We start from the raw sequence: 19120 nt of genomic DNA, 5'->3' as shown, positions 1-19120 counted from the left end.
AATGAATCAGATAAGCAAGAAATGGTAGGTATGCAGAAGTAAGACATATGTGTTCTAGAAAGTGAGAGAGCAATATTATGAAGATTAAGGAATCTGCTATATCAGTGAAGTTTTTAGGAGTTCAAGTGGCCTGAGACATGCTAGGATGTCCCCTCCAAAATAAAGGACAAATTATTGCACCTTGCTTCTACCACCACTAAGAAGGAAACAAAATGTCTAGTTGACCTCTTCACATTCTGAAGGGAGCATATTCCACATTTGAGAATACTGTTCTGAGAAATTTACTGAGTAATATGGAATGCTGCCAGTTTTGAGTGCATCCCAGAGGCGGAAAGGGCTCTGCACCAGGTCCAGCCTGTGGTACAGGCAGATGAGCCACTTGGGACATAACGTGTAGTAATTTTTACAGCACTAGAGGTAAGCATTGTGGGAAAAAATGTTGCAAGGCACACATAGAAAGAGAATCACAGGGCAGATAGACCCCAAGAGCTTGGAACAAAGGCATAACATGTAATGGAAACTATATACCATTTGCTAAATGGCCCTAGCATGCTTTCAGGCTTCAGTAAAAACAGAACATCTGGTCATGGAACACCAAATAGCCATGCAGCTAGAGCTACTTTTTTATAATCTTGGAATTGTCTCAGCCAAGTCTTGAGGTTAGAAGGGCCCAACAGAAATTCATCATAAAATGGAAGTGGATGTCTGAGATTGGGTATAAGCAGAGCCAAAAGCCGTAATACATTGTGCAAGCAGGTGGTTCAGGCCCCCATGACATCCACCATTCTTATACTGGTGGCTCAACGTCAGCTCATACCTATGACCCATGGGAGGTCCCTTAAGAGCTGAAAGAATGTGGAAAAAAAGCAGAATTTAGTTTACAGATAGGATGTCTTGGTATGTGGCTGCAAGTCTAAAATGGTAGCTGTTGCTCTATAACCCTTGTCAGAGATGACCCTGTGAAACGGCAGAGCGAAGAAATCCTCTTAGTGGGCAGAACTTCAGGCAGTTCACCTGGTCACCCATGTTGTGTGGAAAGAGACGTGTCTCAAGGTAAAATGTACCTGGACAATATGGCAGTGGCTTGGAAATATTGGCCAAGGGCATGAAAAAAAAAGACGGAAGGATCAGGAACTAGGAATTCATGGAAAGAAAAATGTGGCTAGATCTATGGGAGTAGGTATAAAGTGTAAAGATCTTTTTATCTTATGCTAATGCCCAGAGAAGAGCATCTCTCTCAGAGGAGGCACTGAACAGCCAAATACACAGAAGAACTTGTTCGGTTGACATCCTACCATCACCTTCTGCTATTGGCCACCTGGATGCTGGTAAAATGGGCAGAGAGGTATATCAGCCACAACTGTAAACTGGGGAGAACAAGAGCCTCCTATCCTCTAGGATTGCTGTATGTATCAGATGAATTAGTTCACGTACACAGTAAAGCCTCAGTAACTTTTAGCTATGATAATTATTCTCACTACTGCTAGCTGGGGGATGAATTACTAGAAGGCAATATATGACTGTATATTCAAAACTTTGAACATATTCATAATTCATTTTGTTATAAGCTGTGATAAATTCAATTCTTCAGATTTTTGAAGTAGAAATGTATATGAAATGTACATATAAGAAGTTTTATCAATGTTATTTATATTTCCAAAAGAATTAATACAATACAATATCAACTGAGTGTGGACTGGTTAAATAATTATTGTGTGTCCAAATAACATGATAGTACACAGTTAATGAAAGTCAACTTCATGTAAAATATTTAAGGATACATGATAAATGGAAAAAAAACAAGTCTTATGAAATAAATTATACCAACTTAGTTTCAATATATGATTATACTGGAAAAATACAAGTGACATACAAAGAGGGAGGCTTGTACACATAATATTATATTAAGAAAAAATGCCCCATTTAATCAATATAGAGGGAGAATTCTGTCACAGAATTCTGCAAACTCAAAAAATGTCCAAATGAAGCCCTAAGCCAATTCTGAAAGGACATTAGTTAAAAATAACAATACCTGTGAAAACGCCATGGGAATAGACTGTTGAGGTGATTGTTCAGAAATCATATTGATGTCATACCCCACAACTTTTCCTCTTGTAACATTATCTGCTGGCTTCTCCCAGGAGATATTGAGAGAGTACGAAGAGAGGGGAAAGACTGAAGGAGGGATCATGAATACAGGTGCTATCAATGAGAACAATAACAACAACATCAAAACAATGAATGTCGTCCCTATATATTTTTAAATTGAATTCACACATTCATTTAGTTTCTGAAATACCTTTACCTTTTAAAATATTCTGCTTTGAAAAAGTCCAAGAATATGCTGGTATATGTAAAAGGTATTCACTTTTTAAAATGTTATCTGAAAGTATATTCTCCATCTTCATATTACCAGCTACTTTCTACTTGCAAAATAAAAATCTCATAGGAATTTGCTCGTGTTCATAAAGATAGGAAAGTGGACAGATAGGAAATTATAAGTCTTACGAGTATCTAAAAAACGTCACAAAAATAGAACATCTCAGTTCAAAAAGTTCAGAAAAATGCATGGTGATGTACTGGATTTCCCATGTAGGGAAATATGTCATTGAGCCAATCCAATGCAGCTGGCTGAATATTATTCTTCAGAAAGAGGTAAACCTAAAGCATTCTAAATAACCCCAATGAATGTCTCAAAGTTTTTGTTAAATTTTTCTTGAAATGTTCAGGTTACATACACATGCATTTCCCTTTCCCCCCTGCCACTCCTGAGCTCGTTACAGGGATTTTAAATGTGCTAACCAAAGGTGTATTATCAAAGGAACTCATTGCACTTTCATTAGCTAGTGACCCATGAGATTACGAGGGACCAGTATTGCAGTTTCACCCATTACTTTTCATTTCTGACCTTGATTTTCCCCTTCCAGAATGCCATGCCTCATCACTTGTGCTATCATGGCTCTATTATTTGTCCAAGATGGCTGGTAGTCATTAAGAGATGCTCAAGCACAATGCGTATTTTATTCATGAAATGATTCCCTTGGACATCAACCTAAAGCTACCCTCATCCTCCATATTCCTAACAGGTCAAGTTTAGATCAGGGTTTGGGTTTCTTTGATATCTACAGATTAAACACATAACAAAAGTGTATTTTTTTTCTTAAAGGCTCATGAAATTTGAAGTGTTTTAATATAAAAAATAAAGTGGAGGATTAAAAATTTTTGCCTTAATGAAGATAATCCAGAAAATTTAGATATGTTGTCCTCCTTCCTTATCATCATGCCAACTGCTTACAAGCACACTTGTGAATTATAGATTTTGATGTCCACGATTCTGTCATTATGTACAATCTAGTATCTAAACTATTTATTTTGGAAAGATAAATAAAAACAAAGACAAATTTGTGGAATTGGTGACAGTTATCTCTTTCATTGAACATAAATTATGCTGTATATGGAGCAAGATGAGACATATGTCCAATCCACTTCAGGAGTGGAAACCAAATGCTATTTTTGACAAACATTCCCAGAAGACTATAACTATAGTTAAGCCATTTTCACCCCATGAATTAATAACTAAAGCATTTACTTTTGCCCCCTAGAACTTGCTGCAAGTACTTTATGACCTTGAGTTGTTTATGTAACAAATCCATATATATGAAAATTTTCCTTGGTCTATGGAAGTTTCTAATTCTTGCTTTTCAAAATGTACTTTCACAGTACTTTGACTTTAATTTGAGGAAACATTTGCATTCAGAGGTTTTAAAAGTAGAATATAAAACATTGATCTTTACCTGATTCTCCCGTTCTTTCTGAGACCCAGGCAGAAGACACACTTCCAGCCATATTCACAGCTAAGACTCTAAACTCATACTTGGTGTATGGCTCCAAGCCAGTTATGGTTGCCATTGTTTGAGGAGGTTTTAATGCATTTTCATTGGCCGATTCTACAAATGAATGAGGACTGAGCCAACCACTGCTCTGAAAAACTCGACTTTCCTCAGATGTGGTTTCTTTAGTAGATCTCAGTCTTCTCATGTATAGTTCATATCTTATAATTATTCCTAGAGAAATGAAATAGTGAACCTACATAACTCATCAGACAAAGGGGTTACTTTAGGGGTAGGGTAGGGACAGGTCAGTTAAAGAGTGCTGGATATTCATTGTCTTTCTAATTAGATTACTGTCAATTTCTTTAGCACTCAAAATGTAGTGATTTAGTAGTTTAGTAATCTAGATGACAGGTACATAGAAGACAACAAACTGATATATAGATGAATGTATAAAATACTATTAAAGGCATACTCATGAGGAAAACAAACCAAAATGGATAACACATAGACAAAAAATAACTACACTTTATCATAGGTAAATTCAATCTTTTTCAGAATTGATATTCACAATTTCTGTTAAGAATGGCCAGTTCTTTTGGGGAATTTTATCATTATAGCTCCGGTCTGTATCCTTTCAAATTTGGAGGTTTTAATTTAACTTGTTTAACATAAGCCCTGTTTGCATAAATGTTATAGTCAATCTCTACCCAGTTTTACCAAATAACTTTACAAATCTAAAGAAAGATTTTGCTATAATATGTACATGATATAAATGATTAAAAATCTGTGAATGTGTGTCTGGCCTATATAACCAAGGGTTCAATTGCATGAATGCAAAAATTAACTTAATGGAGTCAGTTAGCTTATATACATATTTTTTGTATTATTTTATATCTTTTTCTTGCTTAGAAGAGAAAATGTACTGCTTGTGGGTGCCCTAACTTGTGACACAGTCAAATATAATGCATTTCATAAGTGAGTTTCAAATTATAAACATCATTTGTGTTATGGCAGATGTCATTAAGAGCAAAGATAATATCAGCCTTTTAAGGGGCAATTTAATTGAATGGAATTTGTTATTAGATTAGAAGAAATACACTTGTTCCACTAACCAGGACAAATACTATCTTATATCTTTAGAAACTGTTTCTCAATTATTATATTGTGCAGTTATAAAAAGGAATACAACTGCCAAATTCCTAATTGCACAATTACAATAGATTCTCATTCATGTCTTGACCAAAAAGGGGAATCTCGGCCTTGGATTCTTACCATTTAGTTCCACTGGTGGAGACCATTCTACATGAAGTTCTGTAGAACTGATTTTCTGCATCTTAGGTGGACTTAGTCTTTGGGGAGGGGCCTGGGCTGTGGTCACTGTAATGGGCAAGCTGTGTAAACAGCCCCCGCTAGTACACGCCTGTACAGAAAAATCGTACTTGGCAAATGGAACCAGATTCCAGATGGTAGCTGAGGTTTCATGACCTTCGTAGGAAACACATGGCTGACCACCAGCCAAAGGGGCACAGGACAAAATATATTTCTCTATGGGACCAGATTGATTTGAGAGTGTTGTCCAGGTGAGTGTCACAGAGTCTGAGCCAATAGGAATGATATAACTTAAAGTCAAGTTTCCCTCTGGGACCCCTGGTTTTGTCTTGTAAGTGACAGCTACACTCCTTGTTGAACCATGCACATTGGTGGTCTCAATGTAATAGGAATATTTGGTATATGGTAACAGGTCTGTGTCTAAGAAGTATTGAATACCTGAAATGAAAAGAAAAAAAAAAAACAAAGTTACATTTCACAAGTTGGTGAAGAATCATTGCTAACTGCTTTCCTATCATATTATTTAATTACATAAACTATACCAATCTACTCTTTTGATTAAGGATACATTTCATATTTTTAAAATTGAAATAATGTAAATACCGGTTGATTGCTTTTATTATTGAGTATAAGAAAGTGTCATTCATAATAAAGAATGTTTAGATGTTTGTTTTAGTTCTTCTTTTGCTTTTCATAGTGTCCTTTTGTTAGAAGGTCTAAGAGAAAGTCCTTGTGGTTCTCCAAAACAGAAAAGTAACTATGTTTCCTCTATGTAACTGGTTTGCTTGTTAAACACTAAACACACCAGACTAAGGGTCAGTAAACTACCACCAAGGGGTAAATCTGTCACCTGGCCAACATCTTGAATGGAAAATTTTCTTATTTTCTGACCTACAGAAATTATAAATGTTTATTGTTTTAAGCTGCTAAATTTTGGAGACATTTGTTATCAGCAATGAGGAATTTACACAACAGAAGTTTTAGATAAGCAGGACTTCTATGCATGAAGGACTGTGAGGGCAAAGAGAAGCAGCTACAAAGAGGTTTTTAAAAAATAAGATAGGGAGTGGAGGTGATTAGGCACATGGCTGGAAATCCTTGTTCTCTAAGGACAGGAAACACATTGTAGGACTGCGAAACACACAAATACCAGAGTGGCTGCTGCCTGCTCCCCCATGGGGCTGTTTGCATTGGAGATGGGAGGAGGGTTCCATTAAGCAGGGGTGCCCTATAGCAATATGATGGTCCCAGCATATTTATGTGTTTCCGCTTCCCCTTCCCCTCCCCCCATCTCTCCCTCCCTCCCTCCCTCCCTCCCTCCCTCCCTCCCTTCCTTCCTTCCTTCCGACAGGAGATAGAGCTTTATTGTGGAAAAGCTGAGTTTGCAGAAGACTGAAACAGCAACAACGTTTAGCCTAGTCCATCTATTTACAATATATAGGGGTTGGGGTTTCCCATACACATCTATATTGCTCTCCCCCAGCCTAGATTTATCCCCATCGGCAACTTTCATTTCTTTCCTGGATCTGCCATTGGCCACAAAAGACACAACTCTTTGGAGTGATAACCCATCGTGTAAACCTAGGCATTCCCAGTCTTTTTTCTTTTTTTCTTTTTTTTGAAGACAGGGTCTGGCTTTGTCACCCAGGCTGGAGTGCAGTGGCACAATCTCGGCTCACTGCAACTTCTGCCTCCCGGGTTCAAGCGATTCTCCTGCCTCAGTCTCCCAAATAGAATAGCTGGAACTACAGGTGCCCACCACCACGCCCGGCTAATTTTTGTATTTTTTGTAGAGATAGGGTTGCACCATTTTGCCTAGGTTGGTCTTGAACCCCTGGGCTCAAGCAATCCGCCCACCTCAGCTTCCCAAAGTGTTGGGATGACAGGCATAAGCCACCGCACCCGGCCCTTCTTCCCAGTCTACAGCTCCTACAGAGCACTCTGGGGTCCGACTGCTCAGTGGAGGAGGCCTCCGCTGGTGTTGTGGGGGGCACCTTGGGCACTGACTCAGGTGAGGGCCACTGTCTTATCAGAGATGACCCTGATAGAGCCGAGGAAGGTGAGACAGTTCTCTCTCTGGTGGCTGTTTTCAGTTGTACCGTGGGTACCAGAGGTCGCCTGGTTTTACTTTCTAAGTGGTACAGAAAACTCTAAAGAATATAGGAATAGAAGAGACAGGGGAAAGTCACCATCCTTAGTGCTAAGGCAGAGCACCCAAAGAAGGATCATATTTGGAGAAGTCCCCTAGGGCTGAGATTCAGACTTTCTAGAGAGCATGCAGCTGTGGCTCATTGTTATTTCAATAAATATTTACTAGATTAGATTAAAGTTACCCTTATCCCACAATAAGGTTGTTGAAAACATTAACAAAATTTGAAAAATCACTGAAGGCTAGAACAACGATGGAAAATAATTTAACATGCCAAAAGACAAAAACTAAAAGACAAAAATAAATTTCAGTGCTGAATATTCCAAAAGATTGTCTGGCATAAGCTTGAACTGGAAGTTGGAAGACTTATAACCTGATGACAATTAAAAGAAGTACAGTACTTGCTGAATGTTTGTAGCATCTGAAAAGTGGAATATAATCCTAATAGATCAGAATGTATTATACAAGAGCAGTCTACTTAATAAGAAATTAGAATCAGATAGAATTGGGATGGAAATATGCATTTGTGTAGGAATATCATATAAGGCAATTTATAGTGTGAAAGATATAAAAGCATTTGAAAGGGTATGAATAGGATATCCATTAATGATCCATAACAAAAAAATAATACTCAGGTTAAAAGAGTGCTTATCTCAAGGTAGTTGCTCTCCTTGGTTGGGGTACGGATCTTTAATGCTGAGTTTGAAAATTTGCTGTTACTACAGACTTCTGCATTTTCAGAATAACATTTACAGTCCTTGGCTCAGCACTGATTTGTGATCTTGGCTGATACCCTCCTGGTTTGTAGCACTCCCCCATTGTACCACTTACCAAAGCTACATGGAACTGCCCATGATTGCTGAATATACCTTATTTTCTTTTAATACAAAATTTATTTCATGACCATCACGCTTCCTCAACTACAGTATCTGGCTATTTCAGCTTATATTCTTTCTTTACTGGGAAACTTTCAGTGGTTCTCCATCATCATCATTGCCACCACAGGCATGGTTACATTTCCTACACCTCCCAAGCCACCGTGTGCTTCCTTAACACCCCAAGTTTACTCTGCTTCAACATTTATATATTCTGTTGTTCCTATGGTTTACTTATATGTCTCCCCACTCAGTAAGGAGAACTATTCCTTTCATCTTTGTATTTCTAATGACTGATACAGTTTCTGGTCTGGAATAAGCACTGAACAAAATTTTATTAAACACATGAATGATTTTTCTATACATATTTGATCTATTGTTCCAGGAAAGAATATAGTAGTCCCCTCTTATCCACAGGAGATACATTCCAAGATCTCCAGTGGATTCCTAAAACAACAAATAGTATTAAACTATATATATATATACACATACATATATGTATATATATACACATATACACATATATATACATACATATATATATGTGTGTATATATACTGTTCTTTTTCCTATACATACATATCTATGATAAAGTTTAATTTATGTTAGGTGGAGTAAGAGATTAACAACAATAACTGAAAATAAAATAGAACAATTATAACAATATACCACAATAATAGTTATGTGAATATGGTCTTTCTCTCTCTCTCAAAACATCTTATTGTACTGTAGACTCACCTATTTTTGGAACATTGTTGACCATGGGTAACAAACTGCAGAAAACAAAACCATGGATAAGGGGAAACTACCGCATTAAGAATATTAAGAGCCTTATAAAAACAGTTGCCTGTCATCTTCTCTTCTGTTTTCTCATCCTGTCTCTATATCTTATATTTCTTCATTTATTCCTCTCAGAGCTAACTGAATCATCTTACCACTTGTTACATTGATCCCTTGATGTAGTATGAGATTATAAATTATAATTTTAAAGATGGAAATGAATAAGGGTAGAAATGAAATCCCAGGGCTCATTAAAATATTTGGTTGTCTAAAATTCTAAGCTTAAACTACGTTAATATCTGTAGGTGATAGAAGTCATTGTCACATGTAAAAATAATCATCCTCTAGTTCCCGTGGAAGGATTTCTCTAAAGTGACATTTAAGGGCTATCTCCCCATTCGTGCCATCCCAAATGAGGAACAACTCATCTGACTGTGAATCTGGGGAGTCAGGGTGTAGGGAGCAAATTATGTGCAGATCAGCCCATTGATTTTTCTCTCTTCTAATTTGTCTTCCTGCAGGAAAAAGGATATAGTCTCTAATCTGACTTTCATCAGTAATGAAGATTGTTTTTATTTTTAAATTTGATCTGCCTACTATGTCTAGTGCTCCTTTGATTCCAAACTCAAATAGGAACAACACCAAAAAACAGTACGAGTTACTGTCCACTCCCTAAACCTGCAACACTAACAGAAGAGTGCTATTTCCTCCAATAGCTGTTCACTTCCTTCCCATGACACGTAAGATACCTATGAGCAACCCAGAAGGGGGCTACAATAGAGATACTGTTAGGGCTGATTATGTATGATTCTCGAAGCGCTAGCTTGACCTCTACCTTAAATAAAACATAAAGATATACCTTGTTTTTTAAAGTTAATTATTCACAATCTTTAAAATTATTTACCATTATTTGCATGCTATTATAATAACAAATAATTTGAAAGCTTTAAAGATGGTACACCAGTATATCATGATCCTAAGAAGGAAAATATGTCTTAGAGAATCCCATAGTACATTAGGCCAGCTAGAAAAAGTTTCCATTCTAAAAAAGAATTCTATAAAGGTCTCAAACAAACTATCAAACTTGCTTGGAAGACAACACTATTAATTTTCTTTGAAAAGTTCAATGATTCTCCACCTATAATTCCTAATGCCTTTATTTAACCCAAAGATTTGTGTTCATCCAGCTGAATATAAGTAGTGTTTCCTTTACATGTTACACATGCTAGCCACGCACTAGAAATAGAGTAATAAACATGAGGCTATTATTAGAATGATACAAAGTTCTGACAGTGTTAACCAATTGTTCTTACTGTTCAAATGCCATCATGCAGATAATTTTCACATCATTAATTACAGTGATTGTCAAGAAATGCCAGAAGTGGTATTTTTTAATGAAAAATATGGTTTTAGGAAATAATACCTTGTTTAATAGGATTATATAAATGTCTGATTAGTGAATGAATACACATTTATTATGTAAGAAAATGTTATTTGGATTCCTTATTAGTGCAATCGTCAAAAACAGCCAGTGTTGTACTAACATGTGATGTTCTATAAAATAGATCACAATATGTTACTATGGAAATCATGCCTCTGGCTTGAATAATATCATTGATAGTTTCAAGTTTAATTTTGCTATTGCATTAAGCTGTATGGAAAGTAGGGTGACCCTAATTCACAACTTCAGAAATAATCAGTGGTACTGTCATCTTCAAAATCATTTTCAATATTTTTATAACTCCTCTCTTTCTCTGTCACAAAAGTTTAAGTTTCAGGACACCTGGATCATGCTGATATTTGGAAGAAAATAAACATTCTAGTAGCAGGTTTTCAGGATACTTTGCCAACATGGCAGATGTAGACAGATGTTCATTTCCCTTTGCAATCTGCATCATGAAGTTCAGAGTTCCCATTAACTTTAAAGAAGACTTGGAATACTGAAGAGACATGTAGAGTCAAGAGAAAGGGGTGGACATAAGAAACTAAATTCCAGTTATATGAATTAGGTGCAAAATGAAACCCAGTATAATGCATACAAAATAAAACTCTATGTGATGCAGGAGTTTTCAAGTCAATTAAAATGTTAAAACAAGGCATCCTCCTAACCATTTTAAGGAAGGTTATGGAATTTCAGTGTTTCGACAGAGCTTTAAACAGTTCTCCAACTAATTAAGCATGGTTAAAGTAGAATTTGGAAAACTGTGTATTAAATGAAGAGAACAAAATAGAAACTTGAATTGGAATTGCTGTTCCGAGGTTTCTTAAACTAGTGTGTAGCTAAACATGGCTAGAAGCAAAAATCAGAGAAGATAGAGCTGGAATAATGTAAAAATTCCTATTTTTTTCATTCTGTCTTTAGGGAAACTGTATCTAAAACATCTGAGTAAATGTTTTTTAAAGTCAATGAATTCTAATAATTTGATTTCTATAAGCTCCTTTAAAATCTTCATAAAAGTTACAAAGGCAAAGATAGGCTTGATGGCTTGCTTATATCCTTTCTCTTTCAAAAGTTTATGTTGCTGTGTTCTATCTCTGTGGAAATAGCAATGTGTGTATTAAATTACACTATTTGCTTGAGTGTTAGTACTCCACTGCCAGATTTAATAGTTCTTTAACCTGAGAATTAAAAAACTTGAATTCATTATAATAGAAATATTTGATACATTTTCTATAATATTTACAATTAGAGAAAACTAGATCTATTTATTATGTCTTCCAGTATTTGTAAATTAAAATGGTATAATTCTCAGATTATTTTAATAACTTTATTTACTTTAAACCAGTGGTCCCCAACTTTTTTGGCCCCAGGGACTGGTTTCATGGAAAACAGTTTTTCCATGGACCCAGGATGGGAAGGTGAGGAGGGATGGTTTTGGCATGATTCAAGCACATTATATTTATTATTAGATTATCATAAGGAGCGTGCAACCTAGATCCCTCGCATGCACAGTTCGCAATAGGATTCCTGTTCCTATGAGACTCTCATGCCGCCACAGAACTGACAGGAGGCAGGGCTCAGGCGGTAATGTCGCCGGCCTGCTGCTCACCTCCTGCTGTGTGGCCCTGTTCCTAACAGGTCACAGACCAGTACCCGTCCACGGCCTGGGGATTGGGGACCCCTGCCTTAAACAATATGTCATGAACATTTTCCATTTATTGATATGTGAACTAAGGTATCAGTTTATATGCTATCATAGCCTATAATTTATTTAACAATGTACCAGGATTCTGTTATGCCATATACTATAATTTCCTGAAACATTGTTGAACATCTGAATCATTTTCAATATTTTGATGTTACAAATAGAATAGGTATGGACATCTTGTGTGTCTACTTAATGACTATTTACTTGAGATAAACTTCCTAAAATAAGTTTGCTAAGTCAAATGTTATGTTAAAAGGAAAGATTTTTTCATAGATTTTAACAAATTATTGTATATGAAAAGTTGTACTAATGAACTCACACAGACACCTCAGCAGTTTATAAAAGTTCCAGCTTCCCCACATTCCCATCAATTCTTGATGGGGTCATTTTTTTTTCATCTTTGAGAATGTGATAAGCATTAGTATTTATCAGATAATAAGCATCTCATTTTTATTGTATTTCTTTGATTACTAGTGAAATTTGTAATTTTATCTCTGTTTGAAACACTCTGTGCCAGACAGAGGAAACCACAACAGCATTTATCCTCAATGTCAAAGAACTTAACTAATGTGTCAATTCTCAGAATATTTATTTCTATTACCAAACCCTTAAACTCACTGTATGGGTATTGATCCTCTGTTGTGTAGATTTCAAAACCATCCCTGAGTAAACTGTAAGTAAGCCAGTGGGCATTTGGAGAATCAGGTGGACTCCAGGAGAGATTGATAGCAGAAGAACTTTGAACTTGTCCTCTGGGCGGAGGTTGCTGGAATGGAGCTAAATTACAATGAAGAGAGCATTTATTAGCAAAGCAATCAATAAACAGAAAAGCAAACTGAAGTAAGATATCCAGCAAAGAGGTCTTTCTGATTCAGGATTGCTTTATCAAGAAGACATGTGGTTTACCAAGACATTAATAAACAAAGGGTTCATGAGTTCTCTAAAACAAAGCTTTTTATCTATAAGCATAAAAAAACTTTTTAGGTCAAAGCAGCTGGCATAAATATAGTTGGGGGTAAAAAACCACCATAGTTTACATTAAGCATTTCTTTCTTTGCTTTTTTATTTTTTTTTGACAAACCATCCAAGGATGCACAACATTTATTTTTTACATAGTTAATTTAAAAGTTGACATAAGTTCCATTGAAACTTGAAATTTAAGTAGCATAATCTTTGGGTTTTTGAGAGGAAGCTTTCCATTCCATTAAGCACAATGCTTTATCTTGCTTCAGAGAGCACAGTGTAAAAGAAAGAATAATATTTGGTGATAAAAATAGCTATGGATGTTAAATAATCTAAATATTATCAAGAAACAATTTGAATATACTATATGAATGTACCATCACCTGTTAGAGGTGTTTTTAAGATGTAATACAATTGCTTATCAGGCACATAAGAAATAAGAACATTCATCTCACTACTTAAGTGATGTTTTCTATAATATAAATATATACCATGAAAACATTGTGTTCTGTCACTGTAAATTTTTCTTAGTCTCCCTGCTTTTGAGAGTGAATTTTCTTTTTTTTCACCAGAATACGCAAAGATAAAGGAGAAAAACAACAGCTAAATATTTTTAGGGACAATCAACCACCAGTTTACGTACTATTTTCTAGTTTAAACAAGATGCACAATCCCCCATCCATTTAAAGAAGCACAACCTAATCAAACATTCTCGTTAAATAAGATGTCAAGGGTACAGGTTGCTGTGTTACCTTACTTTTAAACCATTCATCTTTTTGTTAAGAAATATGTAAATGTAATGTACAGAAAAGAATCCATCAAATAATTAATATTTTTATATGAAATATCTACAGTCACTAGAAGCCTCAGTAAAAGAAAGCACACTCAAAAAAAGTAACTTGAGGAGAGCTCAGTAAAGGAACCACTTTCAAAAGGGTGGGCAAAAGAGATGGTCCAGTACTCTCAGGTACAGAACTGCAGAGCTCTTTTGCTATTTATGTCAGGGTTTCTCAAGCCAACCCTGAACCCTGGGTCTAATGATTCACTAGGAAGACTCAGGACTCATCATATAGTCCTACTCATGGCTAAAATTTATTACAGTGAAATGTTACAGAATTCATCAACAAAGGGAAAAGGCATATCAATGAAGTCCAGGGGAAACCAAGCACAAGCTTCCAAGAATTCTCTTCCAGTAGAGATAGAATGGGCCTAATTCCCCCAGCAATGCATTATGAAAACACGTGTGATGTGTTGCCAATCAGGGAAGCTCCTTAGAAACTTAGTGCACAGGGTTTTTATTGGGGGCTGTTCCTATGAGCAGCCTCTATCTGGCATTTACCCAAATTTAAGAACCCCACAAGGAAAGCAGGTGTTAAGCATAAACCGTACTTTGTACAAATGTTTAAGTGCAGTGGTCCTCTCTTATCAGTTCTGGGGATAGTGGGGATCCAGATGTCAGCCAAAGGCCAACTTTGTAAGCAGGTCTTTCTAAAAATAAGCAGTCAGGCTTGCTATGTTTACTCTTCTCTGCACACTATCTCTAGCTTAAATGGGGACAGAACTCAGGGACAGAAATGACTGTATGAGGAGCATCACCTGACAGGAGCTACGACCACTCATGGAGGGATGCAGTTAGCTTGAGGCTGCTTCTACATGGACACAGGGAGCGGGGAATTAAATATCCTGACTTCCTTTTCCACCTGCCCTCCAGATGTTTGGTGGGTCCCTCCTAGCAGCTGAAATCAACTAACTGAAGGCCAGAGGGCAATGGAGGCTGCTGATGCAAACCACATAGAATCTTGCAGGACAGAGCAAAGTGGAAAAGTAGGGAACAGTAAAGTGAAGTTATTCTGCAAACTAAGCAAAGACTTCCACCTCAGAGCTATTGCTAATTCACCAGGACCCATGAGTGATGAACTCTTTTTAACAGATATAATATATGAACTCTGTCTAAAAGATATAATATAATCAAATTATTACATTTTAAGACAGGATTTCAAGAGCACTTTGATATTTATATGCCACACACACACACACACGTTTTTGTCCATAGTTCCTGGCTCATAACTTCCATAGCCTTTGTTATTTCCTTGGTGACTAACACAATAAGCCTATCTTTTGTTGAAGTATTGGTCTTTTATCCAAGGGTCCTGAAGCAGCTTCAGAACAATTTAAGAGTGATACAGGTGAAGGACAGTCTTTTGTTACAATATTGGGGAGATTTAGCCTTCAGAAGTAGGCCTTAGAAAATAGGGTCTATCTCTGTTCTGTTCTGCTTCTACCTGTTCCTTTTTCTCCCCAAGGCAGGCCAGAGAAACTAAAAATATACTCTAATGTTCCTCCACCTTTCTGTCTTAGAGCCGGCCATAAGGAAATTCTCTGACCTACCTTAACTGACTGTGGGTCATGAGACCCTCATTTTAGAAGGAGTCCTGCCCCATGCCCTGGAGGAATGAATACTGCAGAGAGAGGCCAAGAAGACTCTGAATAGGCAGCCTTGCAGGGTTTCCCCACTCAGTCGATTAGTATGAAATCATACTCCTTTTTTTTTTTTTAAATCACATTTCTACATAGTTGTCCATGTGTTGAAGGCCGAAAGAATAAGGGTCGTGATCAACTCAGTATACCACTGGAGGCTATATGAGTAAACAGCAAACTGTTCTCATGAAAGCAGGATGTTGGCAAGCTGACAAACTGCATCTGCACCCAGAAGGAATGCTGAGGGCAGTCATGACCCAGGCACAAGTGTTTCTTGTTATTAGGCAAATCTGAAGCCTGTTAGTAATAATATGACCCTGTGATCAATCAAGCAGCTGACCAATCATGCCCTCCTCCTCCCTGCTCTTTCTACCCAATAAATATGAAGGGCTGAAGAAGCTCAGGCAGCTGCCCTTGCTCACGAGAAGCAGGGACCCCTCTTCTTCTTCCCCATGTTACCCTTCCTGTAAAATAGTTATTTTTGTTTTAAGTTTTCATTTCTGCGTTCATCCTCCTTCATTCAGTCTTGTAATGACAGTCTTAAATAGTAACAGTAGTAACTGTTGTAGTGATGGTCTCAAGTAGTAATTGTGGTAGTCTGCCACATCCATGCTTCAGTCATGCCTATCCAATGAAGTTGCTATAAAGGGTCGAGGCGGGTGGATCACGAGGTCAGGAGATCGAGACCATCCTGGCCAACATGGTGAAACCCCGTCTCTACTAAAAATACAAAAATTAGCTGGGCATGGTGGCACACACCTGTAATCCCAGCTACTCGGCAGGCTCAGGCGGAAGAATCGTTTGAACCCGGGAGTCGGAAGTTGCAGTGAGCCAAGATCACCACTGCATTCCAGCCTGGCGACAGAGCGAGACTCTGTCTAAAAAAAAAAAAAAAAAAAAAAAGGGTGTTTGGGGGGGTGGGGGGCGGTGGGGGTACAGGGAGAGCTCCAGGTAGTTTAACACGTGGAAGTTCCTGGAGGGTGTGACACCTAGGGAGGACATGGAAGCTCAGCTCCCCTTTCCATGTATCTTGTCCTATGCATTGCTTCGTCTGTGTCTTTGCAATATCCTGTATCATAAATCAGTAAAAATAAGTGCTTCCTTATTTTGAGCTGAGCTGCCAAATTAATTGAACCCAAGGAGGGAGTCATAGGAGCCCCAATTTATAGCCAGTGGGTTACAAGCACAGGCAAAATAACCTGGAGCTTGTGATTGGTGTTAGAAGTTGGGGGCAGCCTTGGGGACTGACCCCTCACCCGTGGAATCTGCCACTACTTCCAGGTATACAGCACAAGAGTTGAAATGGATTGTAGGATATTAATGCTGCAGAATTGCTTGTTCACCTATGTTGATGGTGGTGTGAGAACAGAGGGGGAAAATGTTGTTTTATTCTGCACAGCACTGAATGTAAAATATATAAAATTCCATGTATTATGAATAGGCTTCCTAAAGACAAAGTCTGATCCTAAGGCAGATAATATTTACATCATATGTTTTAAAATATTCAAACTAGATATATGCTCATTGCTCTCCTTTTGTCTTTTTCTTCTTTGGAATGTGCATTGTTCTATTAACATTCCAACAGTCTATATGCCTATTTAGACATAGGGAAAGAGTAGCAACAATCTCATAATGACACATGAGAAAAGAATTATTTCCGAATAACACCTTACATTTTTGAATTCATGAATTTTCCATGTTTGATATGGTCACTTTGATCGGTTGAACACTGAAAATGCATTTGACCCTTTCAGTGGATTTTAATTTAGGGTTTTAAATCCTGTTGTTCTTGGTGGAGCCACAAATATCATCAACTGCCTCATTTACAGCACTCTCAAAGAACCTTGCAATTCATGGTAATTTAACATTTTTTAGTGAATATTAGTGATTTCATCTAAAACTCTGCATGCTATCAGGAACACAACAGATTTCAGAGTTAGAGCAATCAAAACTGACCTTCAGATGATTTTCTAAGGCAGCAAAATGCTTTGGGGATGAATGAAAATGAAAGAGAGATAGATGTTTCACTCTCATGTCAAAGGGTGTAGAAAATGATTTGCATTACATGAAAATATCCTTGGCAACAAAAGTTCTTCACACACAGAGGCTCTTTCCAAACATTTAAGCTGATTACTTGCTATGACCATGTCAACCACAATCTTGTCTGACTCCACAGCATAAATAAATAGTACCTCTTTGGTATTTAAGTTGAAATTTTCATAAGCCAGAAGGTTTAGATGACTTAGGAACACTTTTGAGAATAATATTATTAAATCTTGAGCATGAGAGAACTTGAACCTTTATGTGCTTGAAGTAGAATTCCTAAAAAAATGTTCACATATTCATTCATCAAAATTGCCAAGAATGGTCTTCGCATATGCCAGACTGTCTTTTATGGAATGAGAGTATAATATTGTGACTAGATCCATCTCTTTGGGAACCACCAGCTTGAATCTCCAGCTTTGGAACTTTGGTAGTTGTATGATTATAGTCAAATATTGATTGGACTCTCTGAACCTTTTATCATTTATATTAAGAGAATGATAATGTCTCCCCGTCAGGGTTATTTTGAAGATAAGGTGTGTGTGTGTGTTTGTGTGTGTGTGTGTGTGCATGCACATATGTATGTAGGGGTGTGTGTGTGTGTATGTGTGTATAAAGTAATTGTTCAATAAATATCACCTTTATTTCCTCTACCCTCCAGTGTGCTGGAAGGCATCCTTGATTCTTACATCCCAAGAATTATAAATGGCTTATTTGACAATAAGTAATATATTTATTACCACAGATAATACATACCAATGGGAAAATTACTTCTATCTTAGCATCCTAATAGAAAAGTGATCACACACAGATCCTGCATGAAACTCATGAGACACTGGAGAGCACATGGCTAAGCATAAAAGGAACAGTGCATAGAAATAACATTGCGCAATTATACTATAGGTTTCCTGGAAACACAGAAAACAGATAATGTACAAGTCTTCATCTCCTTGGTTAAATTTTTGATGCATTATAAGTGAAATTGCTTTCTTAATTTCTTTTTCAAATTGTTCATTGCTGGCTTATAGAAACACAACTAATTTTATGTGTTGATCTTGTAACATAGACCATTGCTGAATTTGTTTACTAGCTCTAGTAGCTTTCTTGTGAATTTGTTTGGATTTTCCACATATAGAATCATCTCATCTACAAGTAAAGAAAATCAACTTTCTAATTTGGGAGACTTTTACTTACTTTTTCTTGATTACCTGCTCTGGCTAATATGTGGGCATTTCTGTATTATGTCTGATCTTAGATCTCAGTCTTTCATTATTGAATATGATGTTAGCTATGGGGTCAACTCCATTTTTGCACAGATGCTTGGGTAATTCAATGGGGAAAGGATGGCAATTTCAACAAATGTTAATGGAACATTTGGATACCTATGTGTCAAAAAATAAAAATGAAATAAAGAACTTAGATGCTTAACTCATACCATGTACAAAACTAATTCAAATTATTTCATGGATCAAAATGTAAATGTTTAAGTATAAAACTGTAAGATAAAAACGGAGAATTTTT

At 36.8% G+C, this 19120-nt stretch overlaps 1 protein-coding gene across 1 annotated transcript in view; it reads right to left on the bottom strand.

Annotated features, from left to right (window-relative positions):
- USH2A (usherin) overlaps positions 1 to 19120 on the bottom strand; it is an 800680-nt gene that overhangs the window by 571770 nt on the left and 209790 nt on the right. Inside the window, exons 16-19 of the mRNA XM_003814150.6 lie at positions 12734 to 12892; positions 5106 to 5600; positions 3795 to 4064; positions 2033 to 2202 (exon numbers count right to left, since the gene is read on the bottom strand). Of these exons, the coding sequence (XP_003814198.3) occupies positions 2033 to 2202; positions 3795 to 4064; positions 5106 to 5600; positions 12734 to 12892 (1094 nt within the window). The remainder of the gene's footprint in view (positions 1 to 2032; positions 2203 to 3794; positions 4065 to 5105; positions 5601 to 12733; positions 12893 to 19120) is intronic.

The sequence above is a fragment of the Pan paniscus genome, chromosome 1 (assembly GCF_029289425.2).
Source record: "Pan paniscus chromosome 1, NHGRI_mPanPan1-v2.0_pri, whole genome shotgun sequence".
NCBI lineage: Eukaryota > Metazoa > Chordata > Mammalia > Primates > Hominidae > Pan > Pan paniscus.
The sequence above is the reverse complement of the archived record's forward strand: the minus strand, read 5'-3'. Positions and strand labels throughout refer to the sequence as shown.